Genomic DNA, 22,279 nt, shown 5'->3' on the forward strand with positions numbered 1-22,279 from the left:
ACTAATGCGTCAAACAGTCACAACACCTTATCTGCAACAACAGATTCTCAACAGCGCTTCATAAATAAGCTTTTGACTCATTTAGATGATCTGAAAACTTCAAAGGTCTGAAGTCTGAAGGTCCTGCAATGACAGGAACAAGCAATCATGCATTTTGTGAGCTCTAAAAGCATGTGTTGTAAAATACAGAAGTCAAAATAAATGTTGCTGAGAAAAAATCCTACAGAATTCTTATAAAGAAAAGAAAAGTCTTCTTCGAATACTGTGTAGAGCACATGGACTTGCTCTTCATTTCACAACACTGGAGTGGAAATTAATTTGGCTTTCAATTTTAGTTCAAGAGAGGTCCTCTTTTTTGCTCATCCTTGAAAATGACAAAGTAAAAAAGTAAAAAAAAAAAAAAAAAAAAAATTAGCTTTGTTAAGCTTTGGAACAACAAGAGCATGAGTAATTTTTTGGTTAACCCTTTGGTTATCCATATTCTCCAGACAGTCAAACAGTTTGGACATAATGGTGACTAAACAATAAAATGGGACTTAATGATAATGGACTTAATGTTTTAATGCTCATAAGATGCTCATGCAGGCTTTTAGGGAAATACCCATGATAATTATATATACTACAGAGACATGCAGGGGAAAATAAAAACAACACATCATGGCCACAGATTAAGAATTTTTGCCCATGACTTAATTTATTCCCTATTTTATCTAAACTGTGGTCACATTGTACTAAGATGTTCCTCATTGCCACGACTTTTTAAATTAACGTGACCACATTTTAACTGAAACAAGCAAATTAAACATGACCATAAATTACTGAAACGTGGGAATGAATCTTTTTCTTGGCCATATCATTATAATTATTTTATTTTTGTATTCATGTTACATAAAACAAGAAACATATTAAACATGACTGGTTTCCCACAGATAAAAGGCTTGTGAATGTAAAAAGTAATTGTACAATACATCAGCAAAATCTACCGAATTTTCCGCACTGATTTATAAAGCAAACCTTCAATGAATGGCCTATTTTAGAACTGTTTTCATATATAGGGCGCACCGGATTATAAAGCGCATAGAAAAGAAGATACTGCAGTCAAACGTTTGACTTGGTTTGCATTATGCATCCACTAAATGGAGCTGTGCTAAAGGGAATGTCAACATTTTGACTTTGTCGTTTTTTGATTTGGCTTGGTATATACAATACGGTACTTTACAAATTACATGAATTTACATCATACATTCATTTCGTTCAATGGGAGCAAACCGATTTTGTTCATATTTGAATAAGCATGAACATGATTTAAGATCAGAATATACATGAACATGAATTTAGATTGGAATATAGCACATTTTTTTATCATGCTTTTCATAATTTTTAGAGCTTGAAAGCTCACTTTTGATAAATGGAAAACAGCAGCAAGAACATTCTTCTAAACATCTTTTGTGTTCCGCAAAAGAAAAAGAAAGTCATATGATTTGATATGCTGGTATATCATTTTGGGTGAACTGTTTCTTTAAGGCCGCCAAACACTCCTGGATATACCACTGGGCTTAAAGCTTTATTAAACTGCAAACTTTAAAGGGGTGGTTGATTGCGGTTTCACTTTTTTAACGTTAGTTAGTCTGTAATGTTGCTGTTTGAGCATAAACAATATCTGCAAAGTTGCAGCGCTGAAAGTTCAATGAAAACAGAGATATAGTCTTTCAAATTTCTGCCAGTTTAATGCCTACAAAAACGGCTGGTAAGTGACTACAACGAGCTTCTTGTTCGGTCCGTTACGTCACAAACCCAGATAAACCCCGCCCCTAGAAAAAAAAGGGGGCGAGGCCATGTTGTGCTGCTTTAGAGAAGAGGAAGAGAAAACTAGTTCATGTACAAATTTGTTCATATATGAATCTCGATTCTGTTTTCTAATGATTCTAATGAATTCACAAGTTTCAAAACCAATGTTCTAAAGCAGCGGTTCTTAATCCTGTTCCTCACATCACCCTGTTCTGCATCTCTGTCTCTCTCTCTCTCTCTCTCTCTCTCACTCATTCAGATCATCAGATCAGCTCCAACAAACTGTTCCTTTTATACACTTATTTTCACAAAGCTATGAGAAGCATTATATATGGATGCTCTTCCGGTTTCTGTGCTTTATTAAAGCTTTAATCAGAATAAACGTTATAGTAAAAGCTAACAGAAGCAGTAGCACTTACAAACAACAGTGTATCTAAAAGTATGAGACAACAACAAACAAACATACCATTGAGAGCCAAGCTTGCACAGGTTCTGTACGATCCTCTTCATTAAAATTCTCTGTGTCTCAATCAGGCTCAAATTGATTAACAATATAAAGGAAGTGATTGTTTCCAATACAACCAGAGCACATTCTGAACTAGAGAGGGATTTTTAGACGCGCTTGAGGTAGTTTAGCGAATCACATCAATCTGAGCCAGCTGACCAATCTTAGCCCACCGCGTATTTCTGAGGGAGGGCCTTCATACTAACAGGAAATAATTGAGGCGTCTGTCAGAGAAGGGACAGATTGGTGTGGAATAAAGGTAAATTATGTGAAAAATTATGTTTTTTTGTTTTGTTTTTTTTAAACGAAGCATGTAGCATGAAACAAGCACCCCATAAAAACGATCAAGCCTAGGAAAAACAACAACAGTCAACCACCCCTTTAATACGCCTAATCAATGTAAAATCCTGCATACTACGTATGAAAACTCACATTGGCCAAGTAGTCTCTCTCCCAGGCACGGCTATAGCCCCAGTCCACTCTCTCCCCGCTCAGAGCTGACAGAGCAGCTGCTTTTGCCCTCACCTCCCCCATGTCAGACGGGGGGATGTTTTTAATCAGCTGCCGGGCCCACCATCTAAGAGAGAGGCAGTGAAAGTATGAGAAGAAGGCCAAACGATTAACGATTAAGAAAAACAATTAAAATCATGGAGTCGTGGTAATACCGGCGGTGAAGGTGTTGTGTGATTCTGTGGAACTGCACCAGGGCTGCAGGCGGTGTCGGCCACTCCACACTCTTCCCGTAGTCGGCCATGTTTCGAACGTTGGCAAACCGTCTCTCCACTTCCCAGAAGTGAGCCTTCACCTTATAGCACTTATAATATGCCATTATGGTAAATATAGCCTTTATTTTCCTACATCGCATACGTGCTAATGCACCTCTCCAAACCTGCAGGAAAAAAAATCATAATTTGAAAATACTGTAATTTAAAGGTCAACATATGAGGTCAGCGTCACGCATGTGCCTGAGAGTCTCGTGAAAATCAACCTTTGTTAACAGGAGCAAAGCAAGCAAAGTTTCCTTACTTTACTTTAATTTACAACTGTGAGTGCAAGCTAGATTAAAGTGATTATTAGGTTTTGAATATGGATATTTTTCTTATAAAATTGCATTCACGATTCACTACAGGAGTCCTGTTAATGGTTGAGCTTTTTATTAAACTTCTCATAGACCGATGGAGTGCACCACACACTGAGTTGCAAATGGCTTGAAAGATCAAAGACAACTGAATTCGTCTGAAAGAAGTAAGTCATATACACCTAGGAGGACTTCAGGGCGAGTAAATTATGGCTATAAATAAAAATAAAATAAATTTTCATTTTTGGCTGAACTAAGTATATGAGTGAGTGAATGATCAAATGAGTGAATTATCAACTGCTTCAATGAATTAATCAGTGAATGAACGATCAAATGATTCAGTAAATAAATGAGTTAAGTGAGTTAATACTTTTGTAAATGACTGATAGAATGATTTCCTTAAAAAAATAATTGAGAGATCAAATGATTCGATAAATAAATTACTCCGTGAATGATCAAATGACACTGTTAATAAATGAGTGAGTAAGTGAATTAATGATTGAATTATTCTATGAATAAATGAGTGAATGACCAAATAATTGAGTGAAAAAATAAGTGAGTGAGTAATTAAATAATTAAGTGAATTTGTGAGTGAATGATAAAATGATTTGGTGAACAAACGAGTGAATGATCAAATGTCAGTGAATGAATGATGAAATGATTCAGTAAATAAATGTGTGAGCAAGTGAAAGATCAAATGATTCAGTGATTATGGAGTGAATTACAAAATGATTCAGTAAATAAATGAGGGAGCGAATGAATGATTAGAAGATTCAGTGAATAATTGAATAGGTGAATGACCAAATGATTCAGTAAATAAATGTGTGAGCAAGTGAAAGATCAAATGCTTCAGTGAATAAATGAGTGAATGACCAAATGATTCAGTAAATAAATGAGCGAGTGAATGAATGATTAGAAGATTCAGTGAATAATTTAGTGAGTGAATGACCAAATGATTCAGGGAATAAGCAATCTAATGATTCAGTGAATAAATAAGTGAAAGATTGAATGAATCAGTAAATAATCGCGCAATCTAGTGAGTGAATGATTAAAAGATTCAGTGAATAAGCCAGTGAGTGATAGAATGATTCACTAAACAAATGAGTTAGTGAATGATCAAATTATTTACTGAATAATTGAGTGTGTGAGTGTGTGTGAAGGGTTGAATAATTCAGTAATCAAATTAGTGAGTGATCACATGATTCATGAATGAATAAACTGTTGAGTGAGTGAATGATTGGGTGAATAAACGAGTGAGCGAATAAGTGAGACTGTGGCACCTGCTGGGTCGTCTCATCTGCTGTGCAGGACTGAGTTTCCCTAATGAGTTTTGACTAAAATGTCCTTTAGTTTAAGTCAGGCAGCATTAAGTGGGACAGAAGCGAAATCAGGGCAACTCGCAATGCAGATGAATAATTGAAGGCAACAAGAATAATTCACCAATCATGATCATTATCACAATCACTGTTATTAGAGTCACATACAGCCTACACACCGGATGAATGAGTGGGAAAACCTAGAAATAATGAGCAGATATATTTATATCCATATCCTTATGTATGAGCCAACTTTAATTGTTCAAAGCAGATTTCAATCAACATGTACATCCTATACAAATAAATATTGATTTATAACATTCCTAAGTGCAAATAAACATTGCTTTATATATATATATATATATATATATATATATATATATATATATATATATATATATATATATATATATATTTATATCAGCTTTGAGTATGAATGGTTTCCCATAAACAAAACATATAGACGAGAATGTAGCTATAGATTTCTGCACTGCAAGTTCAAATGTGGGGTTGTAAAGACCGACTGAAGTGGAGGTGAAGAGGGAAGGGCTGTCTAGCTGTTATGATCCCACTCCACTGACATGTCACCACGGAACACATAAAAAAAAAAAAACTAAAAAAAAAATAATAAAAAAAAAACCTTAAGGAGTCAAGAATGATTAAGTGAGACAGCTACAAAGAGCAAGAAAATGAAATGAAAGAGGAGGAGGGGAGAGAGAGGAAGAAGCAGAGGTACAGTCTCAAAAACAACAATAAACAATGTTGATAGACAGAGACCTAAAGTGCCCCAGGAAACTGACAGATAGAGAGGGGAAAGTGAAAATAGAGTGACTGTCACCTTCTGTAAGAAGAGCACTAGAATGGGGATGAGTGCGGCTCTCTCTTGCTCCAGTGTAAAGAGTGTGCGAGGTGTTCTCACGAAGAGCTTGGTGTGGCCGTACGCTACATCGTCCTCAAAGCCGTGCTGGTTCACGATGGCCTCCACAGCCTCCTGGTCAGAGCTCATCAGGTGATTAGGCCAGGTGTATTCACAGGTCATCTTGTATCTGAGCATGAAGACAAAAGTCAGAATATATTTCAGAACTTTACTTATATTTATTACATTATTCATTTGTCAGATATTTCAGTGCAATATTATTAGAATGATTATTTTACAGAATATATTAATTAAAATAATATCTTAAAATAATTAAACTGATTTACAGATTATAAATAAAAAAAATTATCTCAGAAGTTTCACGAACTGAATTTTAAAATTAGTTTTTACTCAACTTTTACCAGAGTAATCAGTTAACTAAAACTGAAACTAAAACCTTAAAAACCATTTTCCATAAATTTTTACCAAAGATTTTGTTAAACTTTTTGGCAAGGCACCATTTCTAATTTTGATTTTGATAAACTTCATTTACTAGCATAACTAAAAATAAAACTACATAAAAAAATAAAAAAAACTACAAAAAGTGTATACACAACTAAATTACTAAAACTTAAATTAAAATGAAAACTGAAATATAAAATTAAAAACTTACTCAAAATATATCAAATTATAATATTATCTCAGTGATACTAAAATACAAACATTTTGTTATTAAAGCAGAAAAAACAGAAATATTATGAGGGCCTCTTAATATTGTCTTGGAATCAAAATGGTTGAGAACCACTGTTCTAAACTGTAACTTCTCACCTCTGCAGAAAGCGTGCATACGGCTGTCTGTAGGCAAATCCAGCTCGACGCACACGCACATTCTCCAGCAGTCCCAGGTACGCCACTTGGTGCTTGCACCGACCATCATCAAACTGCAGGGGGGACTTGATCTCATTTGGCTTTATACACCGCACATAGTATGGCTCCTGTATGAAATTTTTATTTTATTTCATTTGCAGAAACTGACAAATAAAAGCATTTATCAAAGGCCTCATAGGGACACTAATAAACTGCAGCTGACCAAGAAGTTAGCTTAATAGCCGATAACAATGATTTAATGAAGACAGCATGAAATTATATGGTTATGGTTCAAAGCTGTCAGTTGTACTAATAATAAGAGAAAGCCAACTGCTGCAATAATCAAAAGTAGCATTATGTAAAAGCTAAACAATTTACAAAGAATTAAAGGGACTTTTTCTCCCTGACCTTTCTTGGAAACATAAAAGCACACTTCATCAAGACTGCACCGTGTTACACTGATTAGGACAATTCCTAGAACTGTGAGTTTTCCACATGAATAGAGAGCTCACCGTTCCCCTTCTCTACTACACAACAACCTCCTCATGTCATTATCTCAACATTTTGCTCATCCTTCCATCCGTCCATCTGCCTGCCTGCCTGTTTGTCTATCTAACATCCATTTATCCATCTACAGTGTCTGTTTATTTATGTCTATTTATTTATCTATCCAACATCCATCAATCCATCTATCTGCTGTATCTGTCTATCTATCAATCTATCTATACATCATCCATCCAAGTCTATCAATTAATCTATCCATCACCCATCCACCATCCATCCATAATGTCACAAAAACAGTGACTGAACAGATTTTTAAGTGATTCAGAGGTATTGTTATAGTACAGTAGGTAACCTAAAATGTGTGTCATGTGATAACATCTAACTTAAATTGTTAAATTACTAAATCAAGCTGTCGCATTAATCTGTCTGTCACTTTGAGTTACGTCGATGATGACATTAGGGGATTTCCTTGGGCGCCCCTTTCATCTCTGACTTTAAGAGTAGAAGCCAAATGAATTTTGGCTAGTGGATTTTGCATACCTGAGCCACTCCCCGTGCATATGGGTATAAATAGGCGATTTAAATATGTATCCAGTGATTCCCCTGAGCACTTCAACTGAAAGAGCAGATTTCCTAAAACAGCAAATCATGAACAGTTTGCTTCTTTTTTTAAAGATGCTGTTCCGTCCATGTCCTCTTGATTGAGGTCGTTACCTATCTTTTGAGGAAGGATACAATTGTTGTCTTCAATGTCTGGGCATCCAATATCCTGAAGCTGCATTCGTGGATCACTCATGTATCAAGTGTTGGCATATGAGCATGACATCATTACGTTTTGGCCTCTCTTTTCTGAAAAGAGAGGCACCCTCTGCTGCTACCCATCCTGATCTCTCTGACTCGAGCAGAGGACCGCCGGCTGGCGCTATGGTAGATCTGAGGATCATAGTAAGAGCTTCTCCACAAGGCCAACTCCCATGGACCTCTTACTCCTCACACAGCAATTGTCCCGTTCAGCTCCCTGGTGATTTCATTGGTCTGTCTCATGAGGCTACCAGCATTTCACTCCGTGTGCCGCCAGAACATCAGATATTGATAGCAGCATCTGGGGATGGGCTATTGTCCTCCGAGGATGAAGATTCGGCAGGACTGCCCTCCTTGGGTGCCACGGCCCCTGCCGAATCAGACCCAGAGCTGAAAGCCATGCTTGCCCGAGCAGTCATAGGATGCTCGTCTCCCTCCACCATCCTCCCAACCCTCGATGATGGAAAGGCCAGGTGATATGTTGACATTCCCCTGGCAGAGAGACTTTGAGGAATTGTCCTCCTCTTCCATCCAAATCCTGTAAGCTGATGGCCGCTCTCCTGACCAAAGTTTACAGTGCTGCGAGCCAGGCCCCCTCTGTCCTGCATACTATGGTTATCCTGCAAGTACACCATGCCAAGGCACTAAAACAAATGCACGAGGGTAGCACCAACCCAAGTTTGATGCAGGAGCTGCGCTCAGCGAGTGACGAAAGTCACGACACAGTCCTTCAAGAAGGCGGTGTCCACTCTGGTGGTCCAAGAGCGCCATCAGAATGAGTCAGAAGACGATGCCTTCTGTACCATCCAGCTTTACTCCCCTCTGCTGCACCTACTGTTGCTTCTTCCTATGTGCTGAGACAAATGTCTGGCACACACTGTGGAGCTGAGAGTTGGGCGATGCCAAACACCTTTGCAAGATTTTACAGTATCCGCACTGAGCCAGTTTCTTCCAATGTGTTGGGTAACAGGTACTTGGTGGGAAGAGCTGGCCAGTTTCATCCCATTCCCCCTCACCCGGGTATGCAAGTGCCTTTTTCCTCCTCCATTAAGTTCCCCTGACAGTGAACCCTGATTGAGTATCCTCCAGCACCCCCGGCAGATAAACTGGGTGGAGCAGTCTTACGCAAGGCCCAGTATCAGTTTTAACTTGCCCTGTACTGGGCTAGGTGTACATATGGCTTGATTCCCTTATGATCCCAAATGTGTATTCTTACATAGTAAGGTCCCTCTCTCGGTGAACATGAAAGACTTAAAGCAATCTTTCAGTGAAAGTCAAAATCCCTTCTATTAAGAAATTTCTGTGGTGAAAAGATCAGCGGCTTGGCTATCACCAGCAGCAGAATGCTCGCCTTTGGTCCCAGTGGGTACCAAGGTCAGCAAATTCGCGCTGGGGTGCCGGGAAGGTTATGACATTTGCATAGCATTTATAGACACGTGGCTGCTTGTCAACATTTGCAATGCCATAGGGTTGTGACGAGGTTCAGACTGTGGCGCTTTCCATGGATCCCTTATGTCATCATTGACATAACTCAAAGTGACTGACAGATAGGAGACGTCTCAGTTACGTACATAACCCTCATTCCCTAATGGAGGGAACGGAGACGTTATGTCCCCATGCCACAATCTCAAACCATCGCTGGTTGCCAGGGATAAGTTCTCGGTTCCTCAGCTTAAAACCTGGGCCCGTATTCACAAAACATCTTAGGGCTAAAAGTAGCTCCTAACTTGCCGATTTAGGAGAAAACCTTAAAAATATTGGGAGTTTCACTCCTAAATTTAGGACTCCTAAATTTTTGCTCTAAGAGTATTTCGTTAGCTCCTAAATCTGGGAAACGTTATGAGTAGTGAAGAGGACTCCTAAGTCACTGAGACCAAATCTGAACTATCTTAAAATGGCTGTTGTCAGCAATATACCTCGGGAGATGAACATTTTAGAAACATTTGAAGATATGTTTGCATGTCTTACTATCAGTCATGATTATTCTGCTAATTAAAAGGCTGTTCATATGCATATTACCAAAATTGTATTAGTCGCTTAGTGGCAGAAAAAAAAAAATCCACATGAAGTGGCGAAATCCCTTGACAAATCATTAACGGCTGTTCTATATGGTAATATAGTACATTGGGCAGGACATCTATATATTCACCTAATGTTCATCGACCTCAAATATGGCTTATCATCTCGGATATGTATGTATTAGCAACTTTACATGCTAGATCAATCTAAGGTTAGCCTAGAAAAAAAGTGTGCATGTTTGTGCGGAGTGTGGAAGCTGAACAGTAGCACGCTTGGGCTACTGCAGGACAGATGGAGGTGCTGCTGCGATTATTTGCTCTTAAAATACATCATAATTTTTGGTCATACAGAAAAGAGTAATGAATCTTTTGTATCTGTAAAGACTCTACATTTTCCTGTGCACTCAGAATAGCAATGAAATGTTGTGCTTTTGTAAAATAATTAAAGCTAATATGATGTGCTTTCTGCCGTCTTAGACTCTGTGAACTTGAGTGTTACTTCGAAACTCTGTGGATGCTTGCCTTATTACAGACATGAAAAATATATCTATAGAGAGTAATACTATATAAATAATTTAAATGAACCAATTCAAACAGAAAACAAATATTCTCACATTATGTAATCCATATGAAACATGCCTACAGGTGCTGCAGAGATGAGTCAGTGTTGCAGACATCATCTCTTAAACCCCAAACAGAAAGCACTGGTGTAACAATAAATTATGATGTTACAATAAATTAAAACGTTAATGGAGTGTACTTGCCGTTTTTGCCTAACAAATTCATAATTATTATACTTGCCTGTGCGCAGTGGCAAGCCATTTTTGTTTGGGCTTGAGTGCTTATTAGGCTATTTAGACAATTAAAGGCTCTTTATTATAATTTATATGGGTTATTAATAAAAGTGCAACTAAAAGTCGACTAACGCTTAAAATGAATGACTTCTAGTCAACCCAAAATATCTTTAGTCAAGGGCAGCACTAATGCATATTGACTTATTGTTTATGAGAAGCATACATATAAGAGGCTGACAATTAGCTGAATTTATAGCCTACTTGTTTAATTAGAAACACTTTGCATTTTAAAATCTTTATTTGAATGAGGCAATTAACATTTTTATTTTAAAACCTTTATTTTAATATGGCAACATAATATTGCGCTCTACAATATTTCAATGAATAAATCTCTAATAGAGATTATCAGCCAATCACTGTGTGCATAGTTAGAAAACATGCTGACATCATCCATAGCAATGAGGTCAACCCCGCCCTTACACTTAGCTTAAGACTTCTGCCTATTCCATAGTAAAAGATTTTCTCAGCAGCTTTGTGAATAGGTTTTAAGAAAAAAAACTCTTAGCTAAAAACTTTTACTGCTATTTAGGAAAACTCTTAGTGGTAAGATAAAATGTTTTGTGAATATGTGTCCTGATGAGTGGATGGACCTGTCGCCTATTTATACCTTTATGCACCTGTGGCTCAGGTATGCATAAACCATTAGCCAAATTCATTGGCATTTTCTCTTAAAGTCAGGGATGATTTGGGCTCCCAAGTAAATCCACTAATGTCATCATTGACATAACATCTCTGTTCCCTCCATCAGAGAACGAGGGTTACATATGTAACCAAGATTTAAATTAAAATATAAATAAAAAATAATTCAAAATTAACATCATTAATGTTATTTATGTTTTCTTTGCCCACAAAAAGTATTCTCGTAGCGTTGTGCTGTGGAATTGTGGAGGGAGAAGTCTATGGAGGGTCCATCAAAAATATCTTAATTTGTGATCCGAAGTAAAAAGAATTTTGAGGTTCATATCAGGTAGAAGCTCTTTGAAGTAACAACCGCACATATTATTATTATAATTTTTTTTTACAGTTTAGAGAGCATGTGAAGTCAGGATGGATGGGGTGAGCGGTCAGATGAGGTACAGGTGTCCCCACAGGACCAGAGGGAGGGAAGCCAGTCCTTTACTATGACCTAAAAAAGCAGAATCTGCCCTGGATGTAGCCTCACTTTTCCACACAAACACACGTGTGCACACACACACGTGCAGCCCGGCAGACACAGAAACTATCATGGATGCATTGGGTCAGCCCAAAATAACAGCACCAAATGTCACAGATTCTTTAATAGGACAGGAGAGGAGAGGAGAGCCACCCATGACTCCACACTAAAGCAGGATTCAGCAGGTGTTCCTCTACTGTGACAGTCTCCATTAGAGAGATTACATTTTTCAGCACCTCTACATAAGAGATTATCTGAGCTATTCTGAAAGACCCATATTTCATCTTTTCACGGTAAACAGCATTAAAGGGGTAATTGTGTAGATTAAGCCCAGATTAAATTCATGCTTAATTCTACAGAAAACATGCTCTTGCAGACATACAGTATGTTCCATGATGGCCCCATCACACCAATTTGTAAGAATTAAAAATTTTGAACATAATGGGCTCAGCAGACTTTTTTATATAAACGAACAAAATTCTTAAGATAATGATGTGCATGAAAAATAATTGATTACGTTAAAATAATATGAATCAACACTGATTGCTTAAAAGTTGTTGTAATATTGGCTCAGAAAGTGAAATTTGTTTGAAGAAAAGCTCCAGGAACATTTGTGTGCAGATGCCATCTGGTTCGACATTTTATTTAATGAAATGACATTTATACATATTGAAGTGTGGCTTAAGTGTACAAATGTTTGACATTTGAAGTAGTTATTTCTTACCTTACAGGCCAGTTTGTCCACTAGAGCTATAATAGAGTTTTTGAAGAGCGTAGCTGCAGTTAGAGGCCGTTTGGTCACCTCTGTAATACTCATTTTCCCATCAGGCCACATTTCTTTGAGGACGTGGTCAGAACTACAACAAAAGTTTAGAAAAGAGAGTGATAAACACATGACAACAATATTAAGTGGAAAAAGCAGCAAGAACATGGAAGTGAAAAGAAAAACACAACAGAAATATAAAGAGGAATATTCAAAAAATGTCCTCGAACATACAAAGTCTTAATGCATTATTTTTAAAGGAACAGCTCAACACAAAATAAAACATTATCATTATTATGAGTGATCAAGGGTGTCATCATTAATTAATACACTTTCATGTCATTACAAATTAACTGTGATCAGTTACAAAACATGAAAATCAATGGTGTCCAACATCATTGATGTCAGAAGTCTGAATAGATATGACAACTGCTGTATGGCCATTGGCAAGATTTTCAAAATACAAAATATTGTATGGTGAATTTTTGTCCACAAAAAAAGCCATAGAGGTTTTAAAAGACCTAAGGGTGAAAATATTTTTTTTGGATTACATTAGATTTGATTATTTCAATGAAAGGAATGTCGAAGTCTCCAAACTACTACCTGTTGTACATCAGTCGCTTGAAATCCTGGAAAAGAGGGTCCTTGTTCTTATCAAGAAAGCCCTCAACTGAGTACCTGAGAGGAAAGTGAAAGGAGAAATGAATTCAAGGTTTGACATAAAAGAGGAAATTACATTAATTGACTGACTCGGTGGTTACAGCACTCAGCGAACAGTCCTTCATACATGACTCACACACGTACAGATGTACAGATGACTCACATGACTTGCAGGTAAACCTACTGTACACTTGCACCATTATCTGAATGGCATGGCATGAACAAAATGTTTCAGATAGCTACTTCAGAAAGAAAGGTCTTAAAAAGATAATTAGAAACATTCTGCTTTGCCATTTTTTTCCATTTTCATAGACAGAAGAGAAGAAAAGGACAGGAAATGGCTGAGTGCGAACCGACTCCACTTTTAACTGCTGAAATGCAATGAATGCAAAAGCACTGGCGGTACCATGGTGCAATGATGGCATCAGAGGGTAATACAATGCCATTAAATGATACTGAATCAGAGAGTGGTGGCCAAAATTGTTAGAACACCTGACAGATTAGTGCTGCGTTTGACACAATTGACCATAGCATTCTTTTGCATAGACTTAAACACTTTGTTGGCATCAGTGGAAGTGCATTAGCATGGTTTAAATCGTACTTATATGACCGCCATCAGTTCGTAGCAGTGAATGAAGATGTATCATATCGATCACAAGTGCAGTATGGAGTACCTCAAAGCTCAGTACTAGGGCCGCTACTCTTCACGCTTTATATGTTACCCTTGGGAGATATCATCAGGAAACATGGTGTTAGCTTTCACTGTTATGCTGATGATACTCAGCTCTATATTTCCTCGCAGCCCGGTGAAACACACCAATTTGAAAAACTAATGGAATGCATAGTCTATATAAAAATTGGATGACGAGTAATTTCTTACTGCTAAATTCAGAAAAAACAGGTGTTAATTATAGGGCCTAAAAACTCTGCTTGTAATAACCTAGAACACTGTCTAAGACTTGATGGCTGCTCTGTCAATTCTTCGTCATCAGTTAGGAACCTAGGTGTGCTACTTGATCACAATCTTTCCTTAGAAAGCCACGTTTCTAGCATTTGTAAAACTGCATTTTTACATCTCAAAAATATATCTAAATTACGGCCTATCCTCTTAATGTCAAATGCAGAAATGTTAATCCATGCATTTATGACCTCAAGGTTAGATTATTGTAATGCTTTATTGGGTGGTTGTTCTGCACGCTTAGTAAACAAACTACAGCTAGTCCAAAATGCAGCAGCTAGAGTTCTTACCAGAATCAGGAAGTATGACCATATTAGCCTGGTCCTGTCCACACTGCACTGGCTCCCTATCAAACATTGTATAGATTTTAAAATTCTGCTTATTACTTATAAAGCCCTGAATGGTTTAGCACCTCAGTATTTGAATGAGCTCCTTTTACATTATACTCCTCTACGTCCGCTACGTTCTCAAAACTCAGACAATTTGATAATACCTAGAATATCAGAAATCAACTGTGGGCGGCAGATCCTTTTCCTATTTGGTGCCTAAACTCTGGAATAACCTACCTAACATTGTTCGGGAGGCAGACACACTCTTGCAGTTTAAATATAGATTAAAGAAACATCTCTTTAACCTGGCATACACATAACATACTAATATGCTTTTAATATCCAAATCCGTTAAAGGATTTTTAGGCTGCATTAATTAGGTAAACCGGAACCGGAAACACTTCACATAACACCCGATGTACTTGGTACATCATTAGAAGAATGGCATCTACGCTAATATTTGTTTGTTTCTCTCTTGTTCCGAGGTCACCGTGGCCACCAGATCCAGTCTTTTTCCAGATCAGAGGGTCACTGCAGTCACCCGGATCCAGTACGTATCCAGACCAGATGGTGGATCAGCACCTAGAAAGGACCTCTACTGCCCTGAAAGACAGCGGAGACCAGGACAACTAGAGCCCCAGATACAGATCCCCTGTAAAGACCCTGTCTCAGAGGACCACCAGGACAAGACCACAGGAAACAGATTATTCTTCTGCACAGTCTGACTTTGCTGCAGCCTGGAATTGAACTACTGGTTTCGTCTGGTCAGAGGAGAACTGGCCCCCAAACTGAGCCTGGTTTCTCCCAAGGTTTTTTCTCCATTCTGTCACCGATGGAGTTTCGGTTCCTTGCCGCTGTCGCCTCTGGCTTGCTTAGTTGGGGTCACTTCATCTACAGCGATATCGTTGACTTGATTGTAAATAAATGCACAGACACTATTTAACTGAACAGAGATGACATAACTGAATTCAATGATGAACTGCCTTTAACTATCATTTTGCATTATTGAGACACTGTTTTCCAAATGAATGTTGTTCAGTGCTTTGACGCAATGTATTTTTTTAAAAGCACTATATAAATAAAGGTGATTGATTGATTGATTGATTGATTGATTGATTAGAAAATTCATGAAACATGCCGATGGTTGCTCTGAGCACAACACATATCAGATTAAGTGAGTCATACTTTGTTTGTTTTTTATCTACTTTTAACTCAACGATTTGGCATTTTTGGTACATTTGTAATTACAGCACATTTCTCTAGCATAGTGTCAATATATTTCCTTTGAACTTCAACACTAATGTTAATCCATGCCTTTCTGCAACTCAAGTCAAATGCTTTCCAATGAATGTACAATTGATCTGTCCAGTTGTTTTTCCAACTCAAACCCAAATTGATACTTAATGGGGACGAGGTCCGGACTTTGAGGGGGACAGTCCATCATTTGCAATGTTCCAGCAGATTCCTTCCATCGCAGGTGGTTTGTTTTGTGGTTACTGTAATGGCCAATTCAACAAAAACAACTGAAACCTCTTAAACATGCCAAGTGTTCAACAATTCTGGCCACCACTGTATACTGTTCAAAAGTTTGGGATTGGCAAGGTTTTTTTATGTTTTTGAATAATTATCTTATATTCACCAAGGCTGCATTTATCGGATACATTAAAATACATCAAAAACAGTAATACTGTGAATGCATATTACAATTTTAAATAACTGTTTTCTATTGGAATTTATTTGAAAATGTAATTTATTTCTGTGATTAAAGCTCAAAGTCTTCATTGTTGCATGATCCTTCAGAAATCATTCTTAAATTCTGATTTGCTGCTCAAGTAAGATATAAATGTTTTTTTTTTTTTTTTGTCTGTGATGCATCTGTTTTTTCACTATTCTTTGATTAATAGAAACTTCAAAAGAATGGCATTTATTTGAATTTTTTTATTTTTTTTTTTACATTCTTTCTAAATGTCTTCAGTGACACTTTTGATGTATTAAAAAATAATTTATAAAATATTACTGAGTACTGACTCCAAGCTTTTGAATGGAAGTGTAAATAAACCGCAACAAACTTTGACAATGAATACCAAGAATACCATACCAACAATCCTAAATACGAGAAACTGTGCCAAGAACACAGAAACAACAAACAGCTATTCACTGTGATTTGTTGATTACGTAAAGTTTTAAATGCTTGAGAGGAAGTATTGCGTGTGCTGGCCAGGTATGAAATCAAAGCAGCCTTGAGCTCATACAGCCCTGTGGACCGGATTAACAAACGCAGATGTGACACACCAACAGTCAGACCCACGCACACAGACACGTGTTCATTTAATCAAGTAAAAAACAACACTGCATAATACATGCCAGCGCACATTATTTGCTTACACATTTTCAGACACACGCACATTTGTTCACACTCATAGTCAAACATGGCTGTGGAACAGCGATATCACTGGGGTAAAAGCAGTCCTGAAAGGACAGATGCAGCCCCGTAGCCTTTCTGCTGGGGGAATTCCTAAAACAGGGTAATAGTGGGGGTAAAACAGCAAGTCTGAGGGTTTCTAATGGAGCATTCTGTGTGCATAACATACAAAGCAAACCGAAGAGAGAGAATTTTCAAAGTCACGGTGGTATAGAGGAAGTTAATTTGATAGCAGCTAAAAATACTGGCTTACAAATGCATCTGCTTCATTTCAGTGTCTGTATGGTGAGGTATGATGATGCTTATTATGGCGTGTGAAATGGTCATATGATAAATGTGAGATGACTTCGTAGAACAAATGATAAAAGAGGAGGAAGTGGGTTTAGAATGGAATACTAGCTCACTAAAGGCTAAATACTGCTGAATTGCTGTTATAGTTGAAATTACATTTTTGAATACACGGTATCTTGGTCTGAACAATTCATCCATGTACATATTTTTGTTCATCTTAATACACGGTTGACTGGAACAAAAACAATCAATATCCAATGCATAGAACAAGTCCCCAGCCTTGTTTTTTCAACAATGTTAAACTCAAAAATGAAAATCTCCGTAATACTGTATGCAACATTGTTTTGACACGAGCTCATCATGTTGCATGTCAGTGGCATGCAGTTATGTTTGAATAAAACATTTTTTATTGTGCATCATTTCTTAAATAAGCAATAATATAGAGATTTTTTCAGATGCTACTTAGTTTGATATGTTCTTATTTCTACTTTCACCGCACACAGTTAAAATGCTTGATTTTTCAATGTTCAGCATTTTAGTTCAACTGTGGCCAAATTGTACTTATTTTTTCCGTCACTTTAGTTAAATCGTGGCTATTTTGCACTAATTCGTTTCCTGTTTTTAGTTCAATTGTGGCCATGTTGCACTAATTCGTTCCCTTAGTTCTAGGGAAAATCGAGGTCATATTGCACTTATTAGATTAGTTAACACTAATTAATCAACGCATTTAATTTAAATCATTACATTTCTGTTTACATTTAGTCATTTAGCAGATGCTTTTATCCAAAGCAACTTACAAATAAGGAAAACAGAAGCAATCAAAACCAGCAAAAGAGCAATAACATGTATGTGTAATAATATGTACGAATAATATGTAACAAATCTTGGCTATTCTAATACAGTACAAATAGCAAATTTGTATTTTTTACAGAGGGTCAAATAAAGATGAAAGAGATGTGTTTAGCCATTTCTTGAAGCTACTGGGATTTTGTTGGGCAGGTCATTCCACCAGTAGGGAACGGTTAATGTTAAAGAAAGTGATTTTGTGCCTCTTTGTGATGGCTCTGTAATCCACTGTTCACTTGCAGAAAACAAGCTTCTAGAGGCACATAAATCATGGCCACATTGTACTAATTAGTTCCCTCGCATTAGTTAAATCATCGTCATGTTGCACTAATTAGTTCCCTCGTTTTAGTTAAATCACAGCCGCAATGCACTAATTTGTTATCTGCTTTTGTGCCCAGTAGAAAATACACTGCACTGTGCTGCAGAAATAGTAAGGCTAGTACAGTATGGTAATATGCTATTCTGAACAGAAGTAGACTACATAAAAGGAAATACACAACTGAAGGGGGAGGGGGGGGGGGGGGTGGTAGGAAGAAATAAAAAAAGAAAGAGAGAGGGGAAGCAAGAGACAGAGTGAGGGAAATAGGTCATGTTTTGAGGGGACGTTCATAGTGTATATTTAGCGAGACCTTCCTCCATCACTGACACAGCTGGGCCTAAGGGATCTCACAGATTTTATTTTTTGTAAGTGTGACTGAGGGGTTGACATGCCCGTTCTGACAGTCTTCATCCTAAGGGGACTTCCTAGTGTGTGTGTCTGGGTGAGCGTGAGACAGGCATCCGTCTATCAGATCTGTATGCTCCGTGCATTCTCAGACAGATCCAAAGTGATTGTCACAGAACTGTGCGCATGCTCGGTGCTTTCACTGCAGGGTTGTCATAATAGTGACATTCAGTGCTACAGACGGTCCTTTGCAGTCCTGACCTAATTATCAAGCATGTGACACGTGGCTGCCGACACAGTTCATCCCATTTCTCGGACCAGTCGTCAAAGAAACGCTGAATTTACAATACTCTCCTTAACTCCTCCTAACGGCTTTCATAGTTCACTCCCTCAGACTTGATAGGAACAGATCTGAGAACATGACAGGAAACTGCAAAAATGCACGGTGAAACTTTATTTCAAGACTAATTTAGCTTTAATCAGTTACTTCCGGAGTTATACTTAAGCACATGCTCATTAAAGGAAAAAAATGTGTCATCTATTTTCAGAGCTGAGCCCTCCAGTAGCTTCTCTCTGCTCCTCTTTCCTCAATGAGAAAAGGTCTTGCTATTTTCTAAATGGGGACACAGCTTTTGCTGAGGTACAGCAAACTGCAGACATCTGCACCAGCAGCAACTTCATGCATTTATAAATCCTCCAAGCTTTAAAGAAACTTCACCTTCAGATAAACGCATAATGTCAACGTGAAATCCATGTTCAAGGTCCTTAGAATACTGACATTAACATAATTACAAGATGACAACAAGAGATCGTACTGATGTGGTCACATCTTCAGACTTTTTCATGAAGAACCGGCCAAATAGGGTCTTGTTTGTTGATGTCTATCGCAGGTGGTCTGAAAACTATTTTAACATTTTTAATTTCCCCTTTTGATTTTTGAGAGATTACTCCATTGCACTGGTATTGGTATCAAGTTTTCTATTTTTATTTTATCTTTACGTGGTTTAACCACTGAAGCTTCCTGGGTGTCATTGTCTACAAGAAATTTTGCTTATACAGACTTTCATAGAAAGATCATTATCATTATCTCAGCCCAGGATATCCTAGTTCTATGGAACAAAAGCTGAAATATATATATATATATATATATAAAGAGAGAGAGAGAGAGAGAGAGAGAGAGAGAGAGAGAGAGAGAGAGAGAGAGAGAGAGAGCACAATTATATGTACATTTAGTACAAATTCATATGCATGGTACATGTGGACATTTATTTCACACATTGTTTTTCTTAGATTTAGAACTTAAGTCGAAATGCAATGATTCCTCAAAGCTCTGCTTTTTAGGGCAAGTACAGCTGCCAGCATACAGTCTATGCAATACATTTTACATTTTTATGAGGGTGAAAAATTAAAAAAAAATTAATACCTGCTAACTTTCAGGTATCTCTGCTGGGGAACCAGATGTACAATAATGAATAAAAATGTTCCTAAATGCATCCCTCTTTAGAAATCGCAATTCATTTAAGCCCAATGTGTACAAATGAATCAACTCCACCTTCAGAAGGCCCATAAATATCACTTTAAGGTTAAGTACAACAATAAATGTGCAAACAATGTTGAATTAATCTTATTACTGGTATTAATATATATATATATATATATATATATATATATATATATATATATATATATATATATATATGCAAACTATTTTGTACACATTGTCTTTAGTTGGTGTACTAAGCAAAAGAACTTCAGTTTCTGCCTTTAGAAATCCCAGATTGTTCCTCAATTTAATACAAGATAACATACATGAAATGTATTAGGATCAAATTCAATCGTACGCACATTTTATGAATAAGGCCTAATTAATTTTTACGGATAAAAGTACTCTATGATAGCATTTCCACTGGTTAGAGAGCTATTGCTAATAGTAATCTGTGGAAAAGCTTAAATGTCAACTAATTCAGTTATTACATTGCTGTTTAACTACACTAAGTATATCATGACATATATTTAGCATTACTGTGAAGGATTTATCAGTGCATTTAATTCTAAAGAAAACTATTTTTTTTTATTTTATATTGCTTTAAATGTGGACTGAATGGCAAATGTACCATAGTGATACCATGAGGTCAATATTTAGCCATGTTGCATCTTCTGTAGCTTTCATTTGTCCTTGAGAATATGCAAACATTTCAGCTTCAGCTTCAGATTGCTGCTAAAATGAAAGACTAGTAGTATTTCAAGCTCTCCCCATCAGCATGTTCACATCACCTGCAGGACTATAAAACACTCACGTCACATCTCCCGCGTAGTGTCGGATACGGAAATCTCGATTGAACTCCATGGTCTTATCGGCGGGACAGAGCTGAGAGAGAGGGGGGAAATAATAAAAATCATCAGTTTCAATAGTCAAGACATCAACAGGTTTCAGACTCTCCATGTTTTCGTTTCTATATGGGTCTAATGCAAGAGAATACTGCCCCCTTCTGAACCTGATGCAGAATTGCAGAGTCTGTTAAATGAGGTTGCAGTTTTGTTTCATAATTCACGACGGGCCTAAAAATGTATGCTTATGTGAAGTGCTCGGGGTATTGCTGAGGCAGGAAAGAATGCTAACTCTTCCGAGTGCTTACTTTCCGGGAGGTGTAGTGAGGGTGCTGGCCCAGCTTTTTGTTCATGCTGTCCAGGCAGACGGTGTCTGTGACTTTCCCTGCAGTGAGACAGGCTTCATCCAGGACGGAGATGATGCCCTTATGAGGCTGCTCCACTAAATCCACTATGATCTGATTGTTAAAGTATTCGATCTAAAAGAAAGAAAGGTCCAGTGTTTAGAGAAAAGGTGCATGGATTATACTCGGCATGGATTACGTTTTTGTATCATACTCACATGTTGCCACGTGATACCCTCTCTCTGGTACTCTTCCTGCTCCTGCCGTAGAATAAGCTCAATGAAGAGCTGCTGTAGCTTCTCGTTGCAGTAGTTAATGCAAAACTGCTCAAAGCTGCGGACATGAAACAGGTATGAAAGAATCAACCATTTAAACAAAAAAAAAGTCCAATGCATTTGAAGAATTTGAATGCCAAGCAATATTAATAACTACACAATGCATGAATGAAACTGACCTGTTGTTGTCAAAGATCTCAAAGCCGTAAATGTCCAGCACACCTATAACAGTGTTTTTGCCATGCAGAACAGGGTTGTAGTCCTTCACTTCAATCACGCTATTAATACGACCCACTATCCATGCAAATAATCTCTCATATAAAGCCTAAAATAAAAGCCAGGACAAAATAAGAACTGAACATATAATACAGTAAATTTTTGTGCACCTAATACAAAATACAAAACCTATTGTACACCTAAAACAGATGCAAGTTTTGAATTTCCTACACTCCCATTTCCCTGATACTAAACATACACTGATGGTAAGTGTCCGTGTCTTCATGTATTCATTCTTTCATGTCAAATGTTTCCTAATTAGCTATTTCTGCAAAATACTGTATAGTCTTTCAAATAAAGAGCGTCTTTTGAGTTTAAAGTTACAGGATGCTTACAAACCAAACTGGCAAAATTAAAAGGATTAGAGAACAATAAGGTTTTTA

At 37.4% G+C, this 22,279-nt stretch overlaps 1 protein-coding gene across 1 annotated transcript in view; it reads right to left on the minus strand.

The window, feature by feature from the left end:
* myo1g (myosin IG) overlaps positions 1-22,279 on the minus strand; it is a 53,238-nt gene that overhangs the window by 22,595 nt on the left and 8,364 nt on the right. Inside the window, exons 9-18 of the mRNA XM_026288528.1 lie at positions 21,800-21,945; positions 21,564-21,678; positions 21,310-21,480; positions 20,971-21,041; positions 13,107-13,181; positions 12,465-12,597; positions 6,372-6,538; positions 5,526-5,733; positions 2,959-3,182; positions 2,726-2,870 (exon numbers count right to left, since the gene is read on the minus strand). Of these exons, the coding sequence (XP_026144313.1) occupies positions 2,726-2,870; positions 2,959-3,182; positions 5,526-5,733; positions 6,372-6,538; positions 12,465-12,597; positions 13,107-13,181; positions 20,971-21,041; positions 21,310-21,480; positions 21,564-21,678; positions 21,800-21,945 (1,455 nt within the window). The remainder of the gene's footprint in view (positions 1-2,725; positions 2,871-2,958; positions 3,183-5,525; positions 5,734-6,371; positions 6,539-12,464; positions 12,598-13,106; positions 13,182-20,970; positions 21,042-21,309; positions 21,481-21,563; positions 21,679-21,799; positions 21,946-22,279) is intronic.

The sequence above is a fragment of the Carassius auratus genome, chromosome 19, assembly GCF_003368295.1.
Source record: "Carassius auratus strain Wakin chromosome 19, ASM336829v1, whole genome shotgun sequence".
NCBI lineage: Eukaryota > Metazoa > Chordata > Actinopteri > Cypriniformes > Cyprinidae > Carassius > Carassius auratus.